Here is a 25,818-nt window from a genome sequence, read left to right as displayed (position 1 = left end):
ACACTTCTCTGACTTTCTACTCTCCCTCTCGTGTTATTTTTTCTGTTTATAGCATGTTTCACTAACTGACATTTTATCATTTTATGTCTGATTGCTTGTTTATTTGCTGAATTAATGAAGGCATTAAATTAATGAAGGCAAAAATAAGATGCATTTGAGAGTCTTAGGTGAGCATCTGATCCATTGTTACATCTGTATAATCTTCTATGAAATGCTTCTTAATCATGACACCTTGAAAAGTATATTATAACAAATGATGTGAAATCTAAGGCATACATTCTCACTTGGAGCATGAAAAAAAACAATGATCCCTGGCATCTGGAGTACAGCCTGGGTATCCTGATTTGTAAAAATCCTCTAGGTGATTTTACTATAGCAGCCAAGGTAGGGAGACACTGATCTAGGGTACTTCTCTGTAAATGTAAAAATAAATTTAATATACATTAAATATATTTAATAATATTTTAGATATATGAATCTGTGGCTTATATATGTATGTGTGTATATGTGTGTACATGTAGCTATGCATGTGCATACACACATACACACAAAATACACTCACAAACTTCCTCTAAGTCACAAAATGGCATGAAGTATTCTAAATGAAAAATGTTCTCTTCCAAAAATATGACTTTGGGTGAGGGTCAGCTACAAGCAGGCCACTCTCTCAGACCCCCAAGGTAGTACAGTCCAAGGAACCTTCAGAGTGTCCCAGTAGTCATCTCCTCAGCCCCTGGTTCTGCCCCTCTGTCCTTGTTTATGGACCCCACCCTGAGTAACATGACCATTCTCTAGAGGAAGAATAATTTACAGAAACCCATAGTTTCTAAGCCACTTCAAAGTTCTTCTTCTTCTTCTTTTTTTTTTTTTTGGAGACTTCCAGCCAAGACGGAGGCATAGGTGGATACACTATGCCTCCTCACAAAACCAAAAGAAGGACAACAACAAATTTAGAAACAAAAAACAACCAGAGCTTCCAGAAAATAGAACTGTATGGAACTCCGACAACCAAGGAGTTAAAGAAGAAACATTCATCCAGGCCAGTAGGAGAGGCAGAGACAGGCAACTGGATGGGCAACCAGGTGGAGAAAACTCACAGCAAGGCAGCGGCTGGAGGACTGGGCAGTCTCACATTCACATGCAGATAAACAGGGAGGAACAACTGAGGAGCGAGATAGACCATGCAACACAGGGTTACATTATAGGGAAATAAAGCCTCAAAGCCTCTGACTGAAAACACCTGTGGGGATTGAGGCAGCAGCTGGAGAAACTCCCAGTTTCATAGGAGATGTCACTGGAGAGATCCACAGGATCTCTGTGGATGTATGTTCTCCTAGAACATACACAAAACCACCCAAAAGGGAATCAGCACCAAAAGGACCCAATTTGATTGTGGATAGCAGGGAAGTGACTGAAAACCAGCAGAGGGCAGAGCGAGTGGCATTGTTCCTCACAGATCCCTCCACCACTTACAGTGTCTCAATATGACAACTTGGATTGCTCCACCCCAGTGAACAACTAAGGCTCTGCCCCTTACTACATAACAGGAGCACTGAGACAAAAAAAATGACCCAAATGAAAGAACAGATCAAAGCTTCAGAAAAAATACAACTAAGCAACGAAGACACGTCCAACCTATCAGATGCACAGTTCAGAACATTGGTAATCAGGAGGCTCACAGAATTGGTGGAATATGGTCATAAATTAGAGGGAAAAAATGAAGTCTATGCTAAGTGAAATAAAGGAAAATGTACAGGAAACCAACAGTGATGGGAAGGAAACTGCGACTCATATCAATGGTGTGGATCAGAAGGAAGGAAGAAACATCCAACCAGAACAGAATGAAGAAACAAGAATTCAAAAACATGAGGAGAGGCTTAGGAACCTCCAGGACATCTTTAAATGTTCCAACATCCAAATCATAGGGGTGCCAGAAGGAGAAGAGGAAGAGCAAGAAATTGAAAACTTATTTGAACAAATAATGAAGGAGAACTTCCCCAATCTGGCAAAGTAAATAGATTTACAGGAAGTCCAGGAAGCTTGGAGAGTCCCAAAGAAGTTGGACCCAAGGAGGAACATACCAGGGCACCTCATAATTACATTAGCCAAGATTAAAGACAAGGAGAAAATCTTAAAAGCAGCAAGAGAAAAGGAGACAGTTACCTACAAAGGAATTCCTATAAGGCTATTAGCTGATTTCTCAAGAGAAAACTTGCAGGCAAAAAGGGGCTGGAAAGAAGTATTCCAAATCTTGAAAGGCAAGGATCTACATCCAAGATTACTTTATCCAGCAAAGCTATCATTTAGAATGGAAGGGCAGATAAAATAATTTCCAGATAAGGTCAAGTTAAAGGAGCTCATTATCACCAAGCCCTTATTATACGAAATGTTAAAGGGACTTATCTAAGAAAAAGATAAAAAATATGAACAGTAAAATGACAAGAAACTCACAGCTATTAACTGAATCTAAAAACAAAAACAAAACCAAACTAAGCAAAAACTAGAACAGGAACAGAATCACAGAAATGGAGATCACATGGAGGGTTATTAGTGGGGGAGTGGGAGTGGGAGAGAGAAGAAAAAGGTACAGAGAATAAGTAGCATAAATGGTAGCTAGAAAATAGACAGGGGGATGTAAACAATAGTATAGGAAATATAGAAGCCAAAGCAATTATATGTACAACCCAGGGACATAAACTAAAGGTGGAGGATGTGAGTGGGAGGGGTGTGCAGGGCAGAGGGGAATAAAGAGGTGAAAATGGGACAACTGTAATAGCATAATCAATAAAATATGTTTTTAAAAGTTCTTTTTAATTTTTTTGATTCTATAGAGAGGGGAAGGAAGGAAGAAAGAGAGAAAGAGAAACATTGATGTGAGAGAGAAACATTGATCACTTGTTTCTTGCACACACTCTGACTGGGGACTGAACCCGCAACCCAGGCATGTGTCCTGAGGGATAATCAAACCTGGGTCCTTTTGGTTTGCAGGACAACACCCAACCAACTGAGACCAGGGCCAAAGTTCTTACTGGCAAGGAACCTGAGACTCGACTAGGTGAAATAATTAAGTCCTGATTATAGAGAGTTACACTGATTTACACATAAATAGATGTAGATTACTCTTAGAATGTAAATCACTCTTATTAGCAACACATGATTGAGCATCTGTTAAGATAAACTTTCTTCATGAAAATCATAACACCAGTGCTTTTGAAACATAATTCTTTCTCTGTAGTGATCAATGCATAAGTGTTTTATTTAGCTTTTCAGATTATAAAATAACCAAATGCAAAGAGGAAAATATGACCTTGGACACACATACATACACACATACATGTACATGCATATACACTTCCACACTAAGGAGAAAAGCATTTATGTTGAATTAAGTTACTCATATGTAAATCCAGGAGAACCATTCCCCCCCCCCCAAAGTCCTTGTCACACAAATACCCATTATTATACTTATGTGTCCACCTATATATGTGCTGGTCCTGGTACCTGGACCAGCCTGCCCACTTCTCCCAGCTGCCAGGTTCTTGCAGTTCTTGCAGCTCAGCTCAATAGTAGCTTTGTGAAGGAAGGGCTTCAATGGCTACTGCCCCAACAGCCTGTGTCCAAGGCTGCACCACAATGCTATATCAATTACCATACCATCCAATTATGATACCATCAGGTAAAACTGATGATGCCGTCACATGTTATTCATCTGTGTGTGAGAATGTGCATGTGTATACACATACATACTAATATTTAGACATATTATATTATATATTATATGTAACTTATAGTAAAAGTATAACTATATACCATAATATATATTATATAATAGTATTGTTTTAGAGGTAAAAAACTTTCCCAATTTTTTTCTGGAAAAGTTAGAACAGCTAAAATAAGTGAGAGTTTTCATTTATTGAGCAGTTAATTTGTGTCTGATACTGGGTAAAAACATGTGGGTACATTATTTTTACTTAATCTTCCTACAAACCAAATTAAGTAGGCACTCTTACTATGCATAATAAAAGGGGGTGAACCCAAGGCACAGAAAGATTCAGTGATTTATCCAAAGGCCGGCAGCTCCTAAATCATACATCTCAGATTCACACCTAAAATTATCCTGATTGCAAAACCTTTGCCTTTAATCTAAGGTGCCTCCCTGAGTTAGAATCCCCAAGCAGGTACATCACAGTTCTTAGATAACTTCATGATTAGGCAATCACAGCCATACCCGACAAACTCTATTCATCTCACTCTCTTCCCATGATCCATTCTTAAACTGATTTTGTTTTTAGAATACCAGCCCAGCAGACGACAGAGTGGTACAGATGGCAGCGGCACTTCGTCCTTACCTTCCAACGGGTGTCACAGAGGCTGAGGCGGTGGCAGTTGTCCGTCCCTCACTCACACTGGTGGCCACATGGGAAGCAGTTCAGAAAGCAGGTGGGAAACAGAAAGGGGCTTAGCACTGCGAAACAAGAAGAAAGAGAGAAAGGAACTGGGAGTGGGATTGAACAGACAAAGCAGCTAGAGAATGATGAACAAAGAAACCTTATAGAAAGTTAGAAGAAACAAAAAGCCTCTGGCTGTGAAGCTGCGGGTCCAGGCGTGGTGTGGCACGTTGTGGCGCGGTGGGGCACTGCTCAGGTCCAGGGGTGGTGGGTTGGGGTCTGGTACCTTCCACCTGAGTGCCAGACCTGGAGTGCTCAGAGCTACTGGACCGAGGGGCCAATGGTGCAGCTGGAGAATCCCGCCCCTGCGCCCTGGTTCCTGGGAGGCGCAGCGGGTGCCTGGAGCTCTGGGGCTGTGGGTAGTGGCTTGTGACCTGAAAGGCTGGGTAGTGACGCCGGTGCTTCCCCTACGCCCCCTTCAGGCCTCAGAGCTGTGAACAGCACTGTAAAATGAGGAGTAAAGTCAGCCTGTGCCAGTACTGAAGGAAAGGGGGTGGAAAGGGCTGGGAACAGAAAAGGAGCCAAGGAAGACTCAAAGACACAGCACAGTCTCGGGTAAGCCAAAGGTGAGGAGCAGATCTGTCTCAGGCACCTCAGGTCCTGAGCCCTCAGTTTAGCCTGAGGGATGGGGGGATTCCCTATTGGGAAGCAATTGAGAGGGGCTATAGATGTATGGAATTGAGGATTTAAATTGCTTAGAAGAAACAAACACTTGAGGCAGAGTGTTTTTCTAAATTTTCATAGCGTGGTAGAATTCAGCGTACATTTTTAGGCTTGTCTGCAGTTGGCTCTTTCCAACAAGAATAAAGACTGAAATTGTGACTTACAGGGAAAGGATTTAATGAGACAGTGATTTTTATTTTTATGTCCAATGACAATAATTCACATTACTAATATAATAAATATACTATATAATGTTAATGTAATTAATATAATAAAAGAAATATAGTTAAATCTTGATAAATACAATAAGAAAAGCATCTGATAAAAGTCACACCCTTTCTTGAGTAATAATGCTCAGAAAACTGCAAGTAGAATGGAACATTCTTCATCTAATAATGAACATCTGTAAGAAACTAACAGGTAATTTTTAAATTAATAATGAAACACTTTGTTTTTACTAAATGGAGAACAAGATAAGGACAGCTCTCACGGAGGACAATCAATTTATATTAAGTAAAAAAATAAAAATAGCCCTGGCTGGTGTAGTTCAGTGGACTGACCTCGGGCCTTCGAACTACACAATCATGGTTCAATTCCCAGTCAGGGCACATGCCTGGGTTGCAGGCCAGTTCCCAGCAGAGGACTCATGAGAGGCAACCATACATTGATATTTCTCTCCTTCTCTCCTTTCCTTCCTCTCTAAAGATAAATAAATAAAATATTTTTTTAAAGAAAAAAATAAAAATAGAAAGCATCAAGATGGGAAAGAAGTAAAATTACTGGTTTTAAAAGAGGACATAATTTTATATAGATCATCCTTTGAAATCTACAAAAAAAAATTCCTGCAAACTGTAAATAAGATCATGGAGTCACGAGTGATACTCTAAAGTTGCGAGTATTCACACTATATCCTTTCCTATAAGCTAGCCTCCAGACTTTGTCACAGAATGGAAGTGCCAGGTCACCTATAATGTCATCAACCCTACAGACAACACCAGCACCATGGAATAACAGTGAGTCATCACAGGTGACTATGCTATTCAGTCAGCTTTTATTAATGCAGATTCAATCCAAACCTATAATAACCCGGTAACAATAATCACTCAGAAACAATCAGCAATAATATTTCACAAGAGAATTGGCTGATAATGAACCTGAATCCCAAGAGTTCAGATCAGGTCCAGGTACAGGAATCAGCTGGTCAATATCTTGCAAGGCAGATTCTACTACGGTGGCTTCAGAGTGAGCTAGAGCAGGATCAATTGGAGCAGCAGGGTGTCTCTCTGAGTCTCAGCTCCTCTCAGCTGTCTCAGTTCTTCTCTACTGTCTGAGCTGTCTATTTGAAGGCTTTTGCTTTTATACTGTTGTATGACACAATGTTGCATTAGACTCTGATTAACACATGTTGTTTGTGCCATCTTGATAAGCACATGTTGATTATGTCACTCTACTATCCATGCTCTGAGGTGGTGGTGTTACTTTTCAGATAAACACATGTCCACCATGTTATACTGCAGAGGGTTTGCATCATCCCTCTCAGTCATTGCTCTACTATGCATGCTCTAAATATGGCTTCCCTCGATGCCATCTTAGTTGACTGTACTGAAACTATCTTAATTCTGTCCTGTTCTCCACACATGGAATATGAGGTCAACCTACAAAACTCAATTATAATTCCATACAGTTTTAGTAGAAATTTTTAAAATGAAATTTGTAGAAATATAATTGAAAATAGCATAAAGAAATCAAATATGAAAGCATAAAACCTTTGACAGTTGTACAAGATATCTACTGTGAAATCTACAAAACACTGCTAAGTAAATGAAGGAATATACTATGTTTATGGATTGGCAAACTCATTGTTAAAGTACCTATTTTTCATAAGCTATAGAGTTTATGGTTCATGGGCTCCATAGGTTATAGAGTCCATATATTTTATGCAATCCCAATCTAACTCTCAGAAAGAATTTTCAAAGAAATTGTAAAGCTGTTTCTAAAATTTATGTGAAGACAATCTAGAACAGTCAGAACAATCTTGAGAAAACAAAGTTAAAGGACTTACAATGACTTGAAGTTTTAGAATAAAGCAACAGTAGTCAGTGTGATATTTACATGAGCCTATAAATAGAAAATAATAGAGTATATAATAGACCCATACATACATAGTCTATTGGTTTTTTACCATTATTTCAATTCAATGGAAATTCAATTGTGAAATTGAATTGAATTCACAATTCAATTGTGAAAAGTCTTTCACAAATGTTGCTGAACAATTGGATATCTCTATAGAAAAAGAAATGAACTTTGGCCCTTACTTCATTCTATGTACAAATATTAATTCACCATGGATCACAGACCTAAGCCTAAAATCTGGAACCAAAGCCCTGGCCAGGGAGCTCAATTGGTCAGAGCATCACCCCATACACCAAAAGTCTGCAGGTTTAATCCCAGGTCAGAGCGCATATAGAAGATAACCAATTAATGTTTCTCTCACACACATCAATGTTTTCCTCTCTCTTCCTTCCTCTCTCTCTAAAAATCAACTGAAAAATTCTCAGGTGAGGAATTTTTTTAAAGCTGGAGTCATAAATATTTCCTAAAAATACATAGGAGACTATATCCATAACCTTGGAGTGGGCAAACAAAAAAAATATTTTCTGGGATACAGAAAGCACTAACCATGAAAGAAAAATTGAGAAACTGGATATCATAACGATTAAAAATGTCTGTTAATCAATTATACCATTAAAAAAATGAATAGGTAAACCTGGAAAATATCTCACCTTACATCCACCTGAAGAGGACCTTGTATCCAGAATATAAAATAATCTCTATGCGTCAACAATATCTTCATAGAACTCAACACAATTTAAAAATGTGCAAAAGATTTTACCTCAGAGTATGATGTTTGAATGACTAACAGAAATATGAACAAGGCTCAGCATCATTGATCATCAGAAAACTGTAATTAAAACCATGAGATTCATTTAACATCCACTAAAGTAACTAAAACAAGAGGAAAACTGACAGTACCAATTATTGGGGGGGAGGTGGAGCAACAGAAGTCTCAGATATAACCGCAGGGAATGTAAAGTGGTACAATTAGATTGAGAAACAATTTATCAGTTTCTTAAAATTTTAAATATATATCATGATCACTCCTAGGAATTAGACCAAAAAAAAAAAACCCCTTAAAACATATGTCAACAAGTAACCATATTCATGATAGCTATAAAAGGGAAAACCCCTTAAAAAAGAAAAGGGAAAACCCATACACCTATCAACAGAGGAATGTTAAGACAATCTGTTGTGTGGGCATATATGGAAACCAACTCAATAATACAAAGAAACAAACTACTCACAAATGCAAAATATGGGTGAATCTCAGACATTATGTTCATTGTGTGGAAGTCATGAATCACAGTGATGTCTAACTTTACTGATATGAATCTCAAGATGTGACAAATCTAATCCATGGAGACAGGAATCAAAATAGTGTCTGCCTTAGAGGTAGGAGGGAACTTTGTAAGTTGATGAAAATATTTCTATCTTGTTTGGAGTGATAACTATACAGATATGTGTAATTGTCAAAACTTAGGACCTAAATTTTATTGTATGCAAATTTAACTCAATTAGAAATAATTTATTGTGTTTGTATAATTCACAAAACTTTTCACCATAATTATAGTGCAGATACTCAACAGGATTTGGCTGAATTCATTTTATTCACACTACCTGGTGTAGTAGGTGAAGCGCTTATTACTCTCATATGCAGATGAAGAAATTGAGGCTGGTGCTGCTGGTCTGAGGAGCCAGGTAGCCTGACAGGTGCCTGACCTCTCTCTGAGTGTGTACTTTGAAGCCATGAATTATGGGAGTTGAGAAAAGCCTCAGAGATCTTCTTTTCCATTCTCCCATTTTTCAGTTGCAGAAACTGAAACCCAGATAGCCTAGGTGACCTGGGAAGTGGTGTATAAGTTTAGGAAAAGGAATGATGGAGGAGTTCAGCAATGTTGGGAAGAGTTCAGCAATTGTCTAAACATTTCTCTGTTGATGGGTGTATGGGTTTTCCCTTTTCTTTTTTAAGGGGTTTTCCCTTTTATTGGAGTGTTTCCTCTTCCTTCCAAGCTCCCACAGTGTATTCTAAATCCCTAAAGTAAGGGAGGAGTGTGACTTACCTGCATATTTCCCTTTATAGCCTTTCCTCTCCATGCCCCTTACAGAGAGATACTCAGCACATGTTTATAAAATAAATACTTGCAAAGTACTTATTATTTTTGCTAAATACTTGCAAAGAGTCTTATAATGTAAAGAGTTAAAATATATTTAAAGATAAGAAATATAGATCAAATAAAAAACAAAAGAATTATGGAGACAAGAAATAGATTATTATAAATTACTTGTTATGATATCCTATATACTTGCTGTAGAAAGATCACAAATTTGGCTCTATGCTTTTAAGAAACTAATGTAAAAGGGGAAATAAAATCAGCTCCAAAATGCCTTGTGTCCATAAATCAATAACACATCTATCATTTAAGGTGGGTGGAGAAGCAGAAATGAAGGCACATCTATTCTGATAGTGGGGCTGGAGAGAGATGATTCTTTAGAGGTCATCACTGAGAGAGGACATGGAATATGATCCATGTTACAAGAAACATCATGAAGTATCATAACAACTGCTACCATTTATTGCTTTCTTACTCTGAAGCAAATACTAGTACTTTTTTTCCATTTAATTAGCACAGATATTCAAAGAGTTTTTGTTATGATTATTCTCATTTTACCTAAGGTAACTAAGTTTTAGATAATTTAACTTGCTCGTGATTACATAGCTGGTTCATTCAAAAAGGTGTTAACTAGTCAAGTATATCACATCCTTTTCATTGGCTAATTTTTGAGTAATAAAAAAATCATTAGGGAATAATAGGAGGGTATCAAGGAACATGCATGAAGGACACATGGACAAAGCAAAAGGAAGTGGGTTCAAGGGTGGAAGGTGAGGATGGGTGGGGTGGGGAGGGCATGGTGGGGTGAAAATGGAGACAAATGTACTTGAATAATAAAAAAAAATCAGATGTCATCACATAAAAGTATAGTCTCCCATCCAAGTACTAACCAGGCCTGACCCTGCTTAGCTTCCGAGATCAGATGAGACTGGGCGCATTCAGGGTGGTATGGCCGTAGACCACATAAAAGTATAGTAATCTACCAGAGAAGGGTAAGCAGATTTAGCAAAAAAAGATACAAGATGCTCGGGTAAATTTGAATTTTAGATCAATTTCATATGAAATTTCATTCTCTTAATTGAACTTTCACTGATGTTTTCCACTTTACCCAGTAATCCTAATCCAAGAAGTATAGATTTAGAATATAGGGTATCTAGAGAGATGGGTAACTGTAGCTCCTTTAGGCAACTTTTGAGAAATATGGTTTCTTTTCAGACAAGATCCTGCATGGTATTGAATGCAATGAGTTCAAGATTACACTTCCTGTCAGGGGTCTGCAGTGCAGTATTTTTCAGGGAGAGGGGGTCAGGGGCCAGTTAAATACAAAATCATACACTTTATTAAGCAGCTTAACTGAGGATAGAGTCTCCATTGACTTGCAAAATCTGTACTCTGGCACCCTGCTGAGGGGACACTCTGTGTTAGCTATGGGTCCACTAATGAGCTCTTTGGCCCCTGAGGGCAGGTGAGTGAACTCCAGGGATGTTCTGACAGGAACAGTCTAGACTATGCAAATTATCTTTAGTTTATCAAAAACAGTTCTGTCAAAATGTCCTACTAATTTCATAGAAATGCGACAACAAATAAAGTTTCTGAAATTAAAATTTTTAATTGGAAGATATAAGATATATTGATATGGTCATTGCAGATTATTAAAATGGTAGCTATCACTACAAAGCCAGTGTAACACAAGCACAAGATAGAACACGACAAATATTTTAAAATGTTAAAGTCTGAATGGCATGTCAAATGCTTTTATCATGATGTTAAGTATAAAAAATATAAAAACTACATACTGTGTAATCTCACCTATATAAATGGTATGTTTAAATATAAATTGTTTTTAAAAAAGCAAATATATAATCTCAGGATAATAGGTCCATGAATTATTTTTGTTATTTTCTTCTTTTATACCTTCTATTCTATAATTTTTATAATGAGAAAAATACTTCTAATAACAATAACAATATGTGAAATAAATTTTAGAACTGAAACGAACTAGGTAATAATGGCAATTGGGTAAGGTACTCCAACAAAATAGGCAATATTGAGATGATAAAACTAAGCCCCAATCAAATAAAATATAATAAATTCTGGCATGTGAAGCAAGATTAACTACCAATGTTCTAGTCAAGGGAATCTGAATATTCTTCCAGCTTACATAAAAGTTGAACTCTAAAACTTTGAATTTGATGTTCAAAATATAGAATATTAATGAGGAATAAGGAGAAGGCAATCAGAAAGGAAGAAAAAGAGGAAAAGATCATAGTGAAAAGATCACAGACCACAGTGGAGAAAGACCAGCAAAGTACAAAAGGAAGGAAAGGTTTGGTAGAGAGAAGGGGATTGAGGGTAAAAATTTGGAAGCATTTTGTAATCATACAGAATCAGGAAAATGGAAGTAAAGTCTCTAGATAAAAATTATCTTGCCCTTCCTACTTCTCAAGGCCCAACTCTCACTGTCTAGCACAGTGGTATAATGCAGGTAGGAGAAACCCCAGTTACAAAGTCTGGTGCATTGACACACCCACATAGGCCCTACTGCTCCTGTGCATTCAAAGAAGCCAGAATGCAGGTCTTTCTTGGAAGTCTGTTTGGTACAGGCATGTGGTACCTCACATGCTTCCAGAATCTGGAGTTCAGGGACCTCTTGTTGGCCACATGGTCTTCCCTCCACTTGATGGTACCCTGCATTTTTACCAGGTGTTGGAGGGAATCTGGAAGCCCAGCAAGTTGCAGTCTACCTGACTCACTCAGAGCCTCCATTTCAATCAGAATCGCCTTTGAGTCATCCTGGATGAGGGCACTGTGCAAGGCGATCTCCTGCTCGTAGGTAAACTCTTTGCTGTATGCGATCTGAGGTGTCAGGATAAAAATGTGCCGCCGACTTTTTCGGATATTGGTTTCCACTGCAGTGGCCATATCTAGTAATAAAGACATGGAGAAGATTTCCTGTTGTTGCATTTTTAAATCTAATGCTTTGATCATAAATGTTTTGAAACTTTTAAAAATTGTGATTGAATAATCTGGTGTGAGATCTTGATACTATCAATTCACTTCTTTGGAAAAGGAGAAATGTTGTATCTTACCCCTCCCACTGTGAGATAAGGGCCAAGGCCCTCTTCTTTCCCAGGCAGGTCAGTCCTGACTAAAGCAGAATACTTCCAGTTAAATGCAAATATAGAGGTATTAACAGGAGACAAAATGCAGGCTCATTAGCTACATTATTATCTTTTTAAAGATTAGTTTACAAGTTTTCAAAGGGTTTAGAATTTTCACTCTCATATTAAAGAGTGCAAACAGAGGAACCCTGGTTCCTCTCAACAGATTAATGTCTCTAGGAAGTTCTGGATCCACTTCATCTCCCCCCATTCTCTGTTTTAGAAGCTGCTTTAATCAGGACAAGAAAAATCTTAAGCTAGATGGATCCCTTTGGCAAGTCAATGTTTATAAAGCATCAGCTCTATTGTTAGGGGAAATTGATAGCTACACAGCACCACGACTAGAGAGTGATTTGTTTTTATAGCCCAGGTTTTACAGCCCAGTGACTTGTCTTGTTTCTTCTAGTTTTTTTTTTAACTGCTTATCATCTACATACCAGAGATAATGTAACGCTCTGCTTTCTGCTTCTGTAAGCTGCTATCTGCTTTTGATCCAAGGGACGGGCCCTCCCTTGCTCTATAAAAATAACTGCTTCTCCACTGCTCAGGGCCCAGAATTTGGAGACTGACTCCTTTGGGTCCGCACATATAAAATAAAGTTCCACTCCATACACCCGAAAGTGGCTGAGTTGTTTTCTGTAACACTATAGTGATTTTAACCAACTTCTGAGTGGACTCAGAAAAACATGTAAAATACCCAGGTATCACTGCAAGGAGGTGACAGCATGATTAAGGAAAGCCAACCATGAATTAAACAACTGCAGATATCCTTAGAGAGTGGTGGCTAAAAGATGGCCTAAAGTAAATGTTAAATTGAGCCAAGCAGAGACCTTGGTTCAGTCAGGATCCTAACAGAAAATGTGGTACATTCAAAAGGACTGATGAAAGAGTTTAATGAAATGACAATTTATAAAAGATGGGGGCAGAGCTCAGGGAAATCAATAACAGATGGTGCAGAATCCCACAAATGATAATATCAGGGAGACATTATACCCTCCACTGTGCAAGGGAGGAAGCAGTTATGGAATTCAAGGAGTGTAAAGACCAACTGACAGAAACCCTGCTCCAGGAGAGAGAAGTGCAACTACCCTGGCAACTTCACCCAAAAGGGGCAAAGGATGTTGGCCCCTCCTCTCCAGAACTCCTGCCAGTTCCTCCCTTTGGCCAAAACCAACATGGAGCAAAGAGCAAAGGAGGATAGATTTCATAATGACCAGCTACCCAGGGACACTGGATAAAAGGGGTTACAGAGTAGATTTGAAGGAGCAAATGGAAGGTAACTAGCATGGAAAGAAATATACTGCATCCATCAGACATAAACTTTTTCTTATGGGAAGAGTAAAATCTGATGGTGTTTTTTTGAATTTTATTTTACTTTGATTGAGGTAATTGGAGGACATATTTGAGGAGGGTGAAGTGAAAAACATTTCCAAAGGAAAAACAGCACCAGAAAGTCAACATAAGCTTGCGCCTCAGTGAGCTAGCATCCCTGTTTGACTGGGAAGAGGTGTAACTAGGAATAGTGTGACATCATTAATAGCTAGTCTCTGCAACTGCTAGAGCAGGTGTGTAATATGAAAAGAGCATTTGAGTGCCATGACTCATGACTCTGTTTTCATGGTAGCCAGTGGGGAGAGTTGGAGGAAGAAGAGACCCTCAATTACTTAGATTACAGTTCCCTGAATTGTACACCTTATGAGTCTCCCAGGCCATTAATAGGTTATTAACATTGCTTGAATATTCCAGGATAAACCAAATTCACCTGTTCTGTGTTCCTTTTAATCCATAGGCATGTGAATTCCTCCTTTCAGTAGGAATACCAGTTTAAACCCATGGTTTACTAAACATTAACTTTATTGGACTTATGCTCCTAATGTCCCTCTCTCATTCACATTCCAAATGCTTCCATGAGTCTGAGGAATTTGAGAAGGGTAAGGAGGGTTCATAGGCATGTGTCATAAATATAGAGGGAAGATAAGAATGACCACTGAAATGCTAGAATTGTGACACAACTTGCAAAAGTAAATGAAATCAACTGGTAATATTAAGAAACAGAAGACACAGTTTTACTTGTTCTTGTGAGAATATAAATTTGCAAATGTTTCACCAACATAAGGAAACTCATACAACTCTATAAATATTTTAGAATGCCTCTGGGTGTTAGAACATAATTATTTGGTTGTAGACTCAAATCTTCTAGAGAAAATTAAGAAATGTTAAATAATCCTACTAGTGGACATGGGATATAAAGTAGGGGCAGTGCCCTGCTAAATTCACATTCTAAGGATGCCTTACCCTGTCTTCACATCACTGACACTGCTGTGAATACCTCATGATAAGGCTGGCAAAGGGACAGGAGAAGCAAAGATTAAATATCTAATTTTTCTGGAGAAATATTTAAAATCTCAGGTCTCAAAGCCTAGAAGAATGGTTTTAAGTTATTATCCAATGCAGGAATAAGACCACCACCCATTGCTTAGCCTTCTGATGAAGTGAATTTCTGTCCCCAATGTATGTTGATAGTGTTACCTTCTCCAGGTAGCAAATCTCTCCCATGAATGCATAAGTTATAGCCACATTTATTTTCAAGAACATCAGGCAGAATCTGGTGAACAAAGTAGTCAACAGAACTGGTTGCTTCTGAACTATCTTTGTGGTTCCGCGGATAGATAACATAAGCATCATAGATCTTGCCATCTGAAAATGAGAGTAAGTACAACTTTATTACTTGATTCTACAAAAGTTATTATTTATCACCAAGTTTTATGGTTAGTGGTGATGATATCCCAGCCCCCCAAATATTCTAGAATCTAGAGTTGATGACAATAGTCTACCACCACAAAATATCATTAGAAAATCAATCTTAATCTCAAAGTTCCCCCTTTTATAGCCCCAGACTGAGTGGTAGAGAACAAGGAAGAGCCTGTACAGGTTAGTTTAAATCATATTGTTATATTTAATCAAGACTGTATTAACAAGTATTGTTCACAATGTCATCATGATATTGACTAGGACTAACAATATGCCAAATCCTGCCAGTATGTAATAGGTGCTTTGACGATTCAAAAGGTAAAGGAAGGACAAAAAAGTGATCATTATTATTATGAAAAGAAGTAAAATAGGGAGAATAAAGATGGTGGAGGAGTGAATAGAATTCACATTGATCTCCCAGAACCAATCTGGAATTACAACTCAATTATGGAGAAACCACTCAGCACAAACAACTGAGCAACAGCCAGAGAGAAGTGTATAATTTCATACATACAGAACCAGCTTTGGCACAATCCATCTGGTAGGTAGTCCAGTGGAGACTTGAGAGGGCTGGTTGGACACCCACAGGTGGCAGCACTGGTGGGATAATTAAGCATCCAGTTGGATCCCCCAGAGGAGATTGGGGTCTAAACCCAAAGCTCAGCTTCTCAGCCTAGAACACCAGAGCCCCAAAAGTGCACAGATAATAACCAGTGGTGAAGAGTGGCATGGTTGCTCTCTGATAGAGATAGACAATTGGAGACCCAAGGGACATTTAAAAGGCCAATACCCAAATTTTCATCTGCAGCCACTTACCCAGGTACACCAGCAAATATGGGAACAGAGTGGGCTGGAGACACCTGAGGAGAGATGGGGGTGAAGGGGTGGGTGGGTGGAATAAAGCCTTGGGGAGAGAACTGAGAGTAGCTGCAGGAATCCCAATGCTGAGTCATCCCCCAGATGGCAGCAGCCTTTGTGCTCAGGCAGACCACTAGCCTGAGGGGAAACAATAGCCCCAACCTCAGGAGGGTCTCTGACCTGGCCCTTTGTTGCTTAAGCCTGACTGCTGAATCTTAGTGACCAGATGTCTCCTCCTGTTCAACCAAAGGAGACAACCAGAGACAGCAGATCACTAGCAAAAGTGGGGCAGAGTGGACTAGGGAGATTTGAGGAGAGACTAGATGGAAGCTTTGGGGAGGGAACTGAGAAAGTACCCACTGGTGCTGAACCAACTCCCATAAGCAGCAGCCATCCTGCTCAGGCATACCACTCCTCTCTGAGCAGTAGCAGCCTGAGGGGAAACAACAGACCCTCCGCAGAAGGGTTTCAGCCCTGCCTTGTGGAGTTTAAATCTGACTGTTGAGTGGAGAGTGACCAAATTAACAATTGAAGGAGAAAGCCAGTGATAGAAGATCACTGGTTGCACAGAACAGGCTGTCAAAGGTCAGACAGGGTCAACAGCTGACATCACCAGAGGCAGATCCAGAAAGAAAAAAAAAAAGTAAATACAAGAAGCTACTCAGATAAAAACCACTGTGATCTTCTTCATGATTTGTGATGTTTTCTTTTCTGCATAACTTTATAACATTTATTTCTTGTCCAGTGAGTTTATATATAATAAGTTACCAGATTTTATACTATAGTATATTTCATTGAACATATTTAGCCCCTCCCTGCTCCTACTCCATTTTACCTTCCACTTTTCTTGCAATATTTTCATTTCAAGCTTGGTTTTCTTTCTAGCTACAACTTGTTTCCATTCAAAAGTTTTCCAACTTTTTTCCATTTCTCTTACTATTTCTCTCCCATCCAAACACTCAAAATGAATTCTCTTGTCAAGGGTCATTTCACATTCTTTTGCCCAGATCTTAAAATACCTTTTTTCTCTCTACACCTTTAACAAACTTTGTGAGTTGCCTGTGGGTAGGGTAGCTATTGTTACATTGCTTTTTCAAGTTTATCTCTAGAGTCTCTGTAATTCTGTGTTTCAAATAACAAATTTTACTGGACCCCTCTCTGACTTTTTTTTTGACCCAAATTTTAATAATGCCATCTTAGCCTGTTTTTTCTCTTTTCATTTTTGTCTTTCTTCTATTTTTCTTTCATCCTGCCCTTTTATTTTTTTTTAATTCTTTTTTTCTCTTCCTTTACATCCCAGGCTTTAATTTTCCCTCACTTATTCTGTTTTTTATTCCTCACTCTTAGCATTCCCTCTCCTTCTATCATTATAAAATCACTTCACATTCCTCTAAACATCTCTTAAATTTTTCTTTGTTTCTTTTTTCCCTTTTATTCCCATACCACTTATATTAACTTTAGGTCATTCGTTGTTAATAGTACTCCACTGGATCTTTCTCTCCAATTTGGCTGCTTCATTTTTATTAATTATTGAATATTTTCCTTTCTTTTTCTTTCTCTTTCTCACTTTATTTTATTTTATACTATTTTAATTTCTGTTTAAACCTCATATTATACATACTTCCCTTCTCATACTTCATTCTACATTCTCCATTCCCTTTCTTTATTCATGAGGTATACTTTACGTACTCTCTTTTCATCGCTCCAACTCCCAACTCTTACTAGTGCTCCTCCTTCTACCCTCTCAAAGTCATTTCTCTTTCAGTAGGTTATCTCATATCCACTCTCCTTTCTTATAATAGTTTTAATCTCATTATAACATTATTACTAATGGTTCATTTGCTATTGGTAGTGGGATTGGAGGAAATTATACTTGTGGGTGTGGATTAGTTTCTTGGGCTTTGTGGTTTTGTTCAGGCAGCACCTGACAACAGCACACAAGATGTGTTGGGTGAAGTGGCCCTCAGTCAACCAACAGCAGGGAAAGACCTATGAGAGAACAACTCAATAATAATCAAAACCTAATTACATACAGAAAACCAGAAATAATGGGAAGACAAAGAAACAACCCCGAATCAAAAGGAAAGGAAGACTTCCCCAAAAGAATGCTAAATGAGATAGAGGCAAGTCAGTATCAGACACCGAGTTCAAAACAATGGTCATACGGAAGCTCAATGAACTCAGAGAGAATTACCAAAAACTATGAGGAAATTGTGAGGAACTTACTGCAAACTATGTCACCATAAAAAACAACATAGAAACAATCAACAAGGGCAAAGAAGAAATGAAGACTACAATTCCTGAATTAAAGAACACAGTAGAAATAACCAAAAGCAGGCTTGATTAAGCAGAGAATCAAATCAGTGAGATAGAGGACAAAGTGGAAAAAAACTCCCAAAAACCCCAATAAAAAGAAAAAAGACTGAAAAAAGAATGAAGAGAGGATAAGGGAAAGGCAGGACAACATGAAATGGAATAATATTCATTCAATAGGGATACCAGAAGGAGAAGAACAACAGCAAGGAATAGAAAACTTGTTTGAAAAAGTAATGATGGAAAACTTCCCTAATTTGATGAAAGAAAGAGCCACACAAGTCCAGAAAGCAGAGAGGGTCCTAATCAAGAGAAACCCAAAGAGGCCCACTCAAAGGCACATCATAATTAAAATGGCAAAATTTAAAGACAAAGAGAGAATCTTAAAGACAGCAAGAGAGAAACAGGAAATAACATACAAGGGAGCTCCAACAAGACTAGCAGCTGACTTCTCAATGGAAATTCTACAAGCCAGAAGGGATTGGCAAGGAATATTCCAATTAATGAAAAACAAAGGCTTGCAAACAAGACTACTCTATCCAGCAAGTCTCTTAATTAAAATGGAAGGCAAAATAAGGAGCTTCCCAAACAAAAGAAGGCTAAAAGAATATACTTCCACCAAACCAGCACTGTAAGATATGCTAAAGGGACTGCTTTAAGAGAGGGAGAAAAACGGCGAGATAGAAAGAAACAAATGTACAATGGGAGTAAAATGGCAATGAATAAGTACTTATCAATAATAACCTTAAGTCTAAAAGGATTAAATGTTCTAGTCAAAAGACATAGGGTAGCAAAAAAGATGAAACCTGACCCTCACATATGCTGCCTACAAGAGACCCACCTCAAAACAGAAGACCTACACAGACCGAAAGTGAAAGGCTGGAAAAAATATTCCATGCAAATGGGCAGGAAAAAAAGTTGAGGTAGACATACTTATATGTGAAAAAATAGACTTCAAATCAAAGGCCATAAAAAGAGACACAGAAAGACACTTTATAATACTCAAGGGAGGAAGCCATCAAGAAGACATAAACAATATACACATCTATGCACCCAACATAAGAGCACCCAAATACATAAGGAACATTTTAGAGGACTTCAAGGAAGATATAGACAGCAACACACTTCTACTAGGGGATTTTAACACCCCACTGTCAAAAATGGATAGATCTCCCAAACAAAATATTAACAAAGATATTGCAGAATTGAACAATACCCTAGGTTAAATACACTTAACTAATATGTGTGTGTGTGTGTGTGTGTGCGTGTATATATATAAACTTTCATCCCAATGAAGAAAATATACATTATTTTCAAATGCACGTGGAACATTTTCAAAGATAGACCACATGATAGGGCACAAAAGAAGCCTCAACAAATTCAAGAAAGTTGAAATCATATCAAGCATCTTCTTTGACCACAAGGGACTGAGACTACAAATTAACCTCAAGGAAAAAACTCAAAAACACTCAAACTCATGGAGATTGAATAGCAAGCTATTAAACAATGAATGGATCAAGAAAGAGATTAAGGAAGAAATCAAAATGTTTCTGGAAATAAATGACAATAAACTCACAACAGTCCAAAACTTATGGGACACAGTGAAGGCAGTCCTGAGAGGGAAGACCATAGCAATACAGGCCTACCTAAAAAAGATAGAGACATTTCAAATAAACAACCTATACTCAAATCTACAACAACTAGAGGAACAGCAATAAAGACAGCCCAGAGCGAGTAGAAGGAAGGAATTAAGCAGGGTCAGAGCAGAATTAAATGACATAGAGAGTAAAAGAATAATTCTAAGGATCAATAAATACAGGAGCTGGTTCTTTCAAAAGATAAACAAAATCAACAAAACTTGAGCAAACTCATCTAGAGAAAAAGAGAGAGGACCCAAGTAAACACAATCAGAAACAAAATAGGAGAGATTACAACTGACACCACAGAAATACAAAGTATTGTAAGAAATTACTATGAAGAACTATAGGCCAAGAAGTTTGAAAGCCTAGGTGAAATGGACAAATTTATAGAAAAATATAATCTTCCAAAACTGAGTGAAGAACAAGCAGAAAGCATGGACAGACCAATAACAGCTAACAAAATTGAAGCAGTAATCAAAAACTCCCAACAAATAAGAGCCCTGGACCAGACAGTTTAACAGAAGAATTCTACTTTGTAGAATTTTCTTCCTTTCCCTCTAAGAAAGAGCTAACCGCCATCCCTCATAGTCTACTTCAAAAAACCCAAGAAGATGGAAGACTCCCAAAATCTTTTTATGGAGCCAGCATCATCAACATCCCAAAACTGGGTGAAGACATAAAAAAGAAAGAAAACTACAGGCCAATATCACTGATGAACACAGATGCTAAAACTCTCAGCAAAATATTGGCAAACCATATTCAATAATACATTAAAAACAGCATACAACATGACCAAGTGGAATTCATCCCAGGGATGCAAGGATGGTGCAATATTCATGAATCAATAAACATAATACATCACATAAACAAAAGGGAAGACAAAAATCACATGATCATATTAATAGATGCAGAAAAAGCAATTAATAAGATATAGCACCCATTTATGATAAAACACTTAGCAAAGTGGGAGTACAGGGAGCATTCCTGAATATAATAGAGGCCATATATGAGAAACCTATAGCCAATATTATACTCAATGGGCAAAAACTAAAAGCTTTCCCACTAAGATCAGGAAAAAGACAAGAATGTCTGCTTTTACCACTTCTATTCAACATAGTATTGGAAATCCTAGCCACAGCAAACAGACAAGAAGAAATAAAAGGAATCCAAATTAGAAAGGAGGAAGCATAATTTTCATTGTCTGCAGATGACACAATAATGTACATAGAACATCCTATAGACTCCACCCAAAACTACTTGATGTAATAAGTGAATTTGGTAAAACAGCCAGGTACAAAGTCTATATTCAGAAATCGAAGGCATTTTTATACACCAACAATGAAATATCGGAAACAGAAATCAGGAAAAGAATTCCATTTGCTATAGCAACATGAAAAATAAAGTACCTAGGAATAAAACTAACTAAGGAGGTCTTTTACCTCCTTAGGTAGAAAACTACACAACACTGAAGAAAGAACTTAAGGGCTACACAAAAAAATGGAAGCATGTACCGCGCTCATGGATTGGAAGAATAAATATTATCAAAATGTCCATACTACCCAAAGCAATTTATAGATTCAATGCAATCCCTATTAAAATACCAATGACATATTTCACAGATATAGAACAAACATTTAAAAAATGTGTATGGAAACATAAATGACCCCAAATAGCTGCAGCAAATTTGAGAAAGAAGAACAGAGTAGAAGAGATTGCCATACATGACACCAAACTATATTACAAGGTCACAGTAATCAAAACAGTCTGACACTGGCATAAAAACAGATACATAGATCAATGGAACAGAATACAGGGTCCAGAAATAAAACCATGTCTCTATGGTCAATTAACATTAGACAAGGTGGTAAAAGTATAAAATGGAATAAAAATACCACTTTAACAAATGGTGTTGGGAAATCTGGACAGCTACATTAAAAAAATAATGAAACTCAACCACCAACTTACACCATACAAAAAAATAAACTCGAGATGGATAAAAGACTTAAATATAAGTAGTGATACCATAAAAGTCCTAGAGGAGAACATAGGCAAGAAAATCTCGGATGTTCCATGCAGCAATATTTTCACTAATGTGTCCCCTAGAGCAAGGGACATAAGGGAAAGAATAAACAAATGGGACCTCATCAAAATAAAAAGCTGCATGGCTAAAGAAAACATTAGCAAAACAAAAAAGGAACCAAGTGTATGGGAAAATATATTTGCCAATGATATCTCAGACAAGGGTTTGATCTCCAAAATATATAAAGAACTCATATAACTCCACTCCAGGAAGACAAACAATCCAATTAAAAAATGGACAAAGGACCAGAACAGACACATCTCCAAAGACATGCATAGGTCCCAGAGAAGTATGAAAGGATGCTCTTCATCACTAGCCATCAGAGAGATGCAAATCAAAACCACAATGAGATAGCACTACAAGCCAATCAGCAAGGCCATGGTAAACAAGTCAACAAACAAGAAGTGCTGGGGAGGTTGTGGAGAAAAGGAAACCCTAGTGCACTGTTGGTGTGAATGTAAACTGGTACAGCCTCTGTGAAAAACAGTATGGAATTTCATCAGAAAACTAAAAGCGGAATTGCCTTTTGACCCAGCAATTCCACTGGTGGTGGGATTATACACTAAGAATTCTGAAACATTAATTCAAAAGAACCTATGTACCCCAATGTTCATGGCAGCGCAATTTACAATAGCCAAGTGCTGAAATCAGCTTAGGTGCCCATTAGTAAATGAGTGGATCAGTAAACTATGGTACATTTACACAATGGAATACTACATAGCAGAAAGAAAGGAGCTCCTACCTTTTGTGAAAACATGGATGGAACTGAGAGCATTATGCTAAGTGAAGTAAGCCAGGCAGTGAAAGACAAATGCCATATGATCTCACCTATAAGTGAGAACCTAAATAACAAAATAACCTAAATAACAAAACAAACAAGAAAGCAAAATATAACCAGAGACATGTAAATTAAAAACAAACTGACAGTAACCAGAGGGGAGAGGAGAGGGAAATAACATGGGAAAGGAGGAAAAGGGTCATAAATGAACATGTATAAAGGACCGAAAGACAAAGCCAAAGTGGGGTAGGATTGAAGGCGGAAGGTAGGCATGGATATGGAGCAGGAATTGGTGGTGGGAAAATTGAGACAACTGTATTCGAACATCAATAGAATTTTTTAAAGGAATGTAAAATAAACAAGTCATGGATAAGGTATTCTGTGCTAAGGAAAATCTCAATTTTATCTTTTGTTTTCCCCATGATTCCCCTAGGGAAATTAAAATGCTAAAGGCTAATAGTGGAAAGATAATGAAAAACTTTAAGGGATCTAAATTTACAACCAAATCCAATAATTATCTTTAGTGGATTGAACCATATAGAATATCTAAACTCTACCTGTCTCCAGATGAAAGAACGGTGTTCCCATTTAGCAGGCAGAACTGTCTTCTTTCATGTGCTTAGGTGAGACTCTATTGAACTCAATTGCATAGGTGAGACTCTATGGAACAGGGTTCCTGTACTCCAGTGGACCTATCTAACCTCTTTACATTTGGAAATTCGGAACAGTGTAGTTAATGTTTTGAATTCCACATTGTTTATACATTTTCCAAAATGTGTAAACCTTTCTGGGCTTGGGGCAGTCTGTTACTGGGCTTCAATAGAAAGCAGTTCTATTAGGGAGGAAGTTTGAATTGTTGAGATGCATCTTAGAGCCACAAAGAGTGACAAGGCAGAACAAAGAACAGCCTCTGAGTGAACTAAAAGATTTACTAATTATATGCTGGTAAGAAAATGGAAGCTGGGTTTTGTAGCATAGCTATTAAGAGATTGAGACAAGTGACCAACAGCCATTATGAGACCTTTTCTTTTGAAGAACTTGAAATTTGCTACTTACCATTTCTAGTTTTGTAAGGTCTAGCTATGTCCCTCCAGAGCAGAATAACCTCAATCCAGAACACTTTCAGCATTATCATCATGATATTGGTTAGCATTAACAATATGCCAAATCCTGCAAGTGTGTAGTAGGTGCTTTGATGATCAACTATTCAAAGATAGAGGGAGGACAGAAAATAATCATCATTATTATGAAAACAAAGTGAAATAAACAAATACATGGATGCTGGCCTCTACTGAGGGTACAAGGAATTCATGAACAGATGATGACTTGGAACTTTCATGCTTCTCTAAGAATCAGTCAATGAACAGTTACTGAGCCCATATTATGTGTAAGGCACCAGGCTAGGTATTGTAGGGAATTCTTGGAGTGCACAAGACACAGAGACATGTGTAAACCTAACAGAGATAGGAAATAAAGGCATGATTTTGACAGTCAGAGGTTTTAGAAAGAACGCTCACTCCATGCTAGACTGGGCATGGGCAATGAAGGCTTCCTGCAGGAGGAGGTCTCTGAAGAACAGATAAGATTTACATTGCTGCAAAACAGAAAATGGATTACTCTGGCAAGAGAAAATGCTGTGAACTGGAGGGCAAAGATGGCAGTGTGTTTTCTGAGTAACTGGAGTGATCCAATTTGGGGAATTAATGGAAGATACAGTAACAAAAGTAGGTCAGGTCTAGGTTTTAGCCAGAACTGAGCCTCCAGCTAAGGTATTTAGCCTCTGTTCTGAAGGTCATGAAAGCTATTGAAGACTGTTGAGTGAGGTGTTAACAATGAACTTGGTTTTAAAATAAAATTAATCTGATGGCAGTGGAAGGTTTGTTTCTGTGGTCTTGGAGTAGAATGGGCAGGAGTGCTTGGAGTGAGAGCTGAGGCCACAAACTCATCTAATAATCAATGGACAAGCCCAATATTGGGGATACTAAGGAGAAAGAATTAAGAAATAAGTCTTGGGGACTTGTTGAATCTGGAGTTGGTGACCTGGGGAAGTTGAGAAGAAACAGGAGCCATTTAAGCCTCTAAAGCTATCTGACAGATAAGTCAAATCGCCAGATTCCAGCCCCACACATACCCCTTCCTTCTCTATGGTGAACATTCTTTAGCCATCACCAAACTTTATCCTGTGCTCATTCCCTCACATATGCAAGATGGTCCCCATCTTTAAGAACTTGTAACAGGTATGTATTGCAGTACACATTGAACATAAGAACTGAGCTCATTAATAGTATTTTTGGCTGTTTTAAGTTTACTTGATGCTTTATAACTGCTATCATATTTTACAAATAGTCCCATTTAATGATGCACATGAGAAGAATCTCAAGTGAGAATTGATTATATTGTTGTCTTTTGATTTTCATCTCAAATCTCAAAGCATTGGGCTCCCAGATTTAAGGTAGAAAAGTACTGGCCCATATTAAAATTTTCTCCAATTGATCTTCAGCTTCCTGAGTATGCAGCACTATGAGACCAAGAATGGCCAAGGTGAAGTGATTCAAAGCTGGAAGGTGGGCTGGGGGTGGAGGTGGAGGTGGGGCAGATTGACAGAGAGCTTACTGTCTGCACTGTCATCAGTTTAAATACTAAATACTCCCTAAGAACATCATTTCAACAGGATTCCTCCTCAGCTCACTTTTTTAAAAACTCCTATCTGGATGCATCCTAGAAATCTATACTTCTTGTGGAGATTGTTGTGAAGTAACAACGGATGTGGCTGGTTATTTTCAAATGAAGGAAAGAAGTTAATCCAAGACATTGAAGGAAGTTAAAGTTCAATATCTTCATAAATATTAATGGCTTTATACATGTATAAATAATTTTTTACATGATGACAACACTAA

At 37.9% G+C, this 25,818-nt stretch overlaps 2 protein-coding genes and 1 long non-coding RNA gene across 6 annotated transcripts in view; 1 reads left to right on the top strand and 2 right to left on the bottom strand.

The window, feature by feature from the left end:
• Nucleotides 1-4,817, bottom strand: part of IL18R1 (interleukin 18 receptor 1) — a 44,576-nt gene extending 39,759 nt beyond the window's left edge. For 3 of the 4 annotated variants that reach the window (XM_037060813.1, XM_037060816.1, XM_037060815.1), the window contains exon 1: nt 4,350-4,817. The gene's annotated coding sequence lies outside the window, so the exon portion shown is untranslated. The remainder of the gene's footprint in view (nt 1-4,349) is intronic. The other variant, XM_037060814.1, reaches the window with a different exon arrangement.
• Nucleotides 4,818-4,918: 101 nt separating this feature from the next.
• On the top strand, nt 4,919-25,736 carry LOC118997172 (uncharacterized). The gene is made up of 3 exons (XR_005068627.1): nt 4,919-5,003; nt 12,044-12,173; nt 25,422-25,736. It is a non-coding gene; the product is annotated as an uncharacterized LOC118997172 (long non-coding RNA).
• IL1RL1 (interleukin 1 receptor like 1) overlaps nt 11,289-25,818 on the bottom strand; it is a 33,611-nt gene continuing 19,081 nt past the window's right edge. The window contains exons 9-11 of the mRNA XM_037060812.1: nt 23,978-24,124; nt 15,031-15,198; nt 11,289-12,264 (exon numbers count right to left, since the gene is read on the bottom strand). Coding sequence (XP_036916707.1) covers nt 11,879-12,264; nt 15,031-15,198; nt 23,978-24,124 — 701 coding nt within the window. The 3' untranslated portion in view covers nt 11,289-11,878. The remainder of the gene's footprint in view (nt 12,265-15,030; nt 15,199-23,977; nt 24,125-25,818) is intronic.

The sequence above is a fragment of the Sturnira hondurensis genome, unplaced genomic scaffold, assembly GCF_014824575.4.
Source record: "Sturnira hondurensis isolate 20B ecotype Veracruz unplaced genomic scaffold, ASM1482457v3 Scaffold0012533, whole genome shotgun sequence".
NCBI classification, from domain to species: Eukaryota; Metazoa; Chordata; class Mammalia; order Chiroptera; family Phyllostomidae; genus Sturnira; species Sturnira hondurensis.
This window is presented reverse-complemented; position numbering and strand designations above follow the sequence as displayed.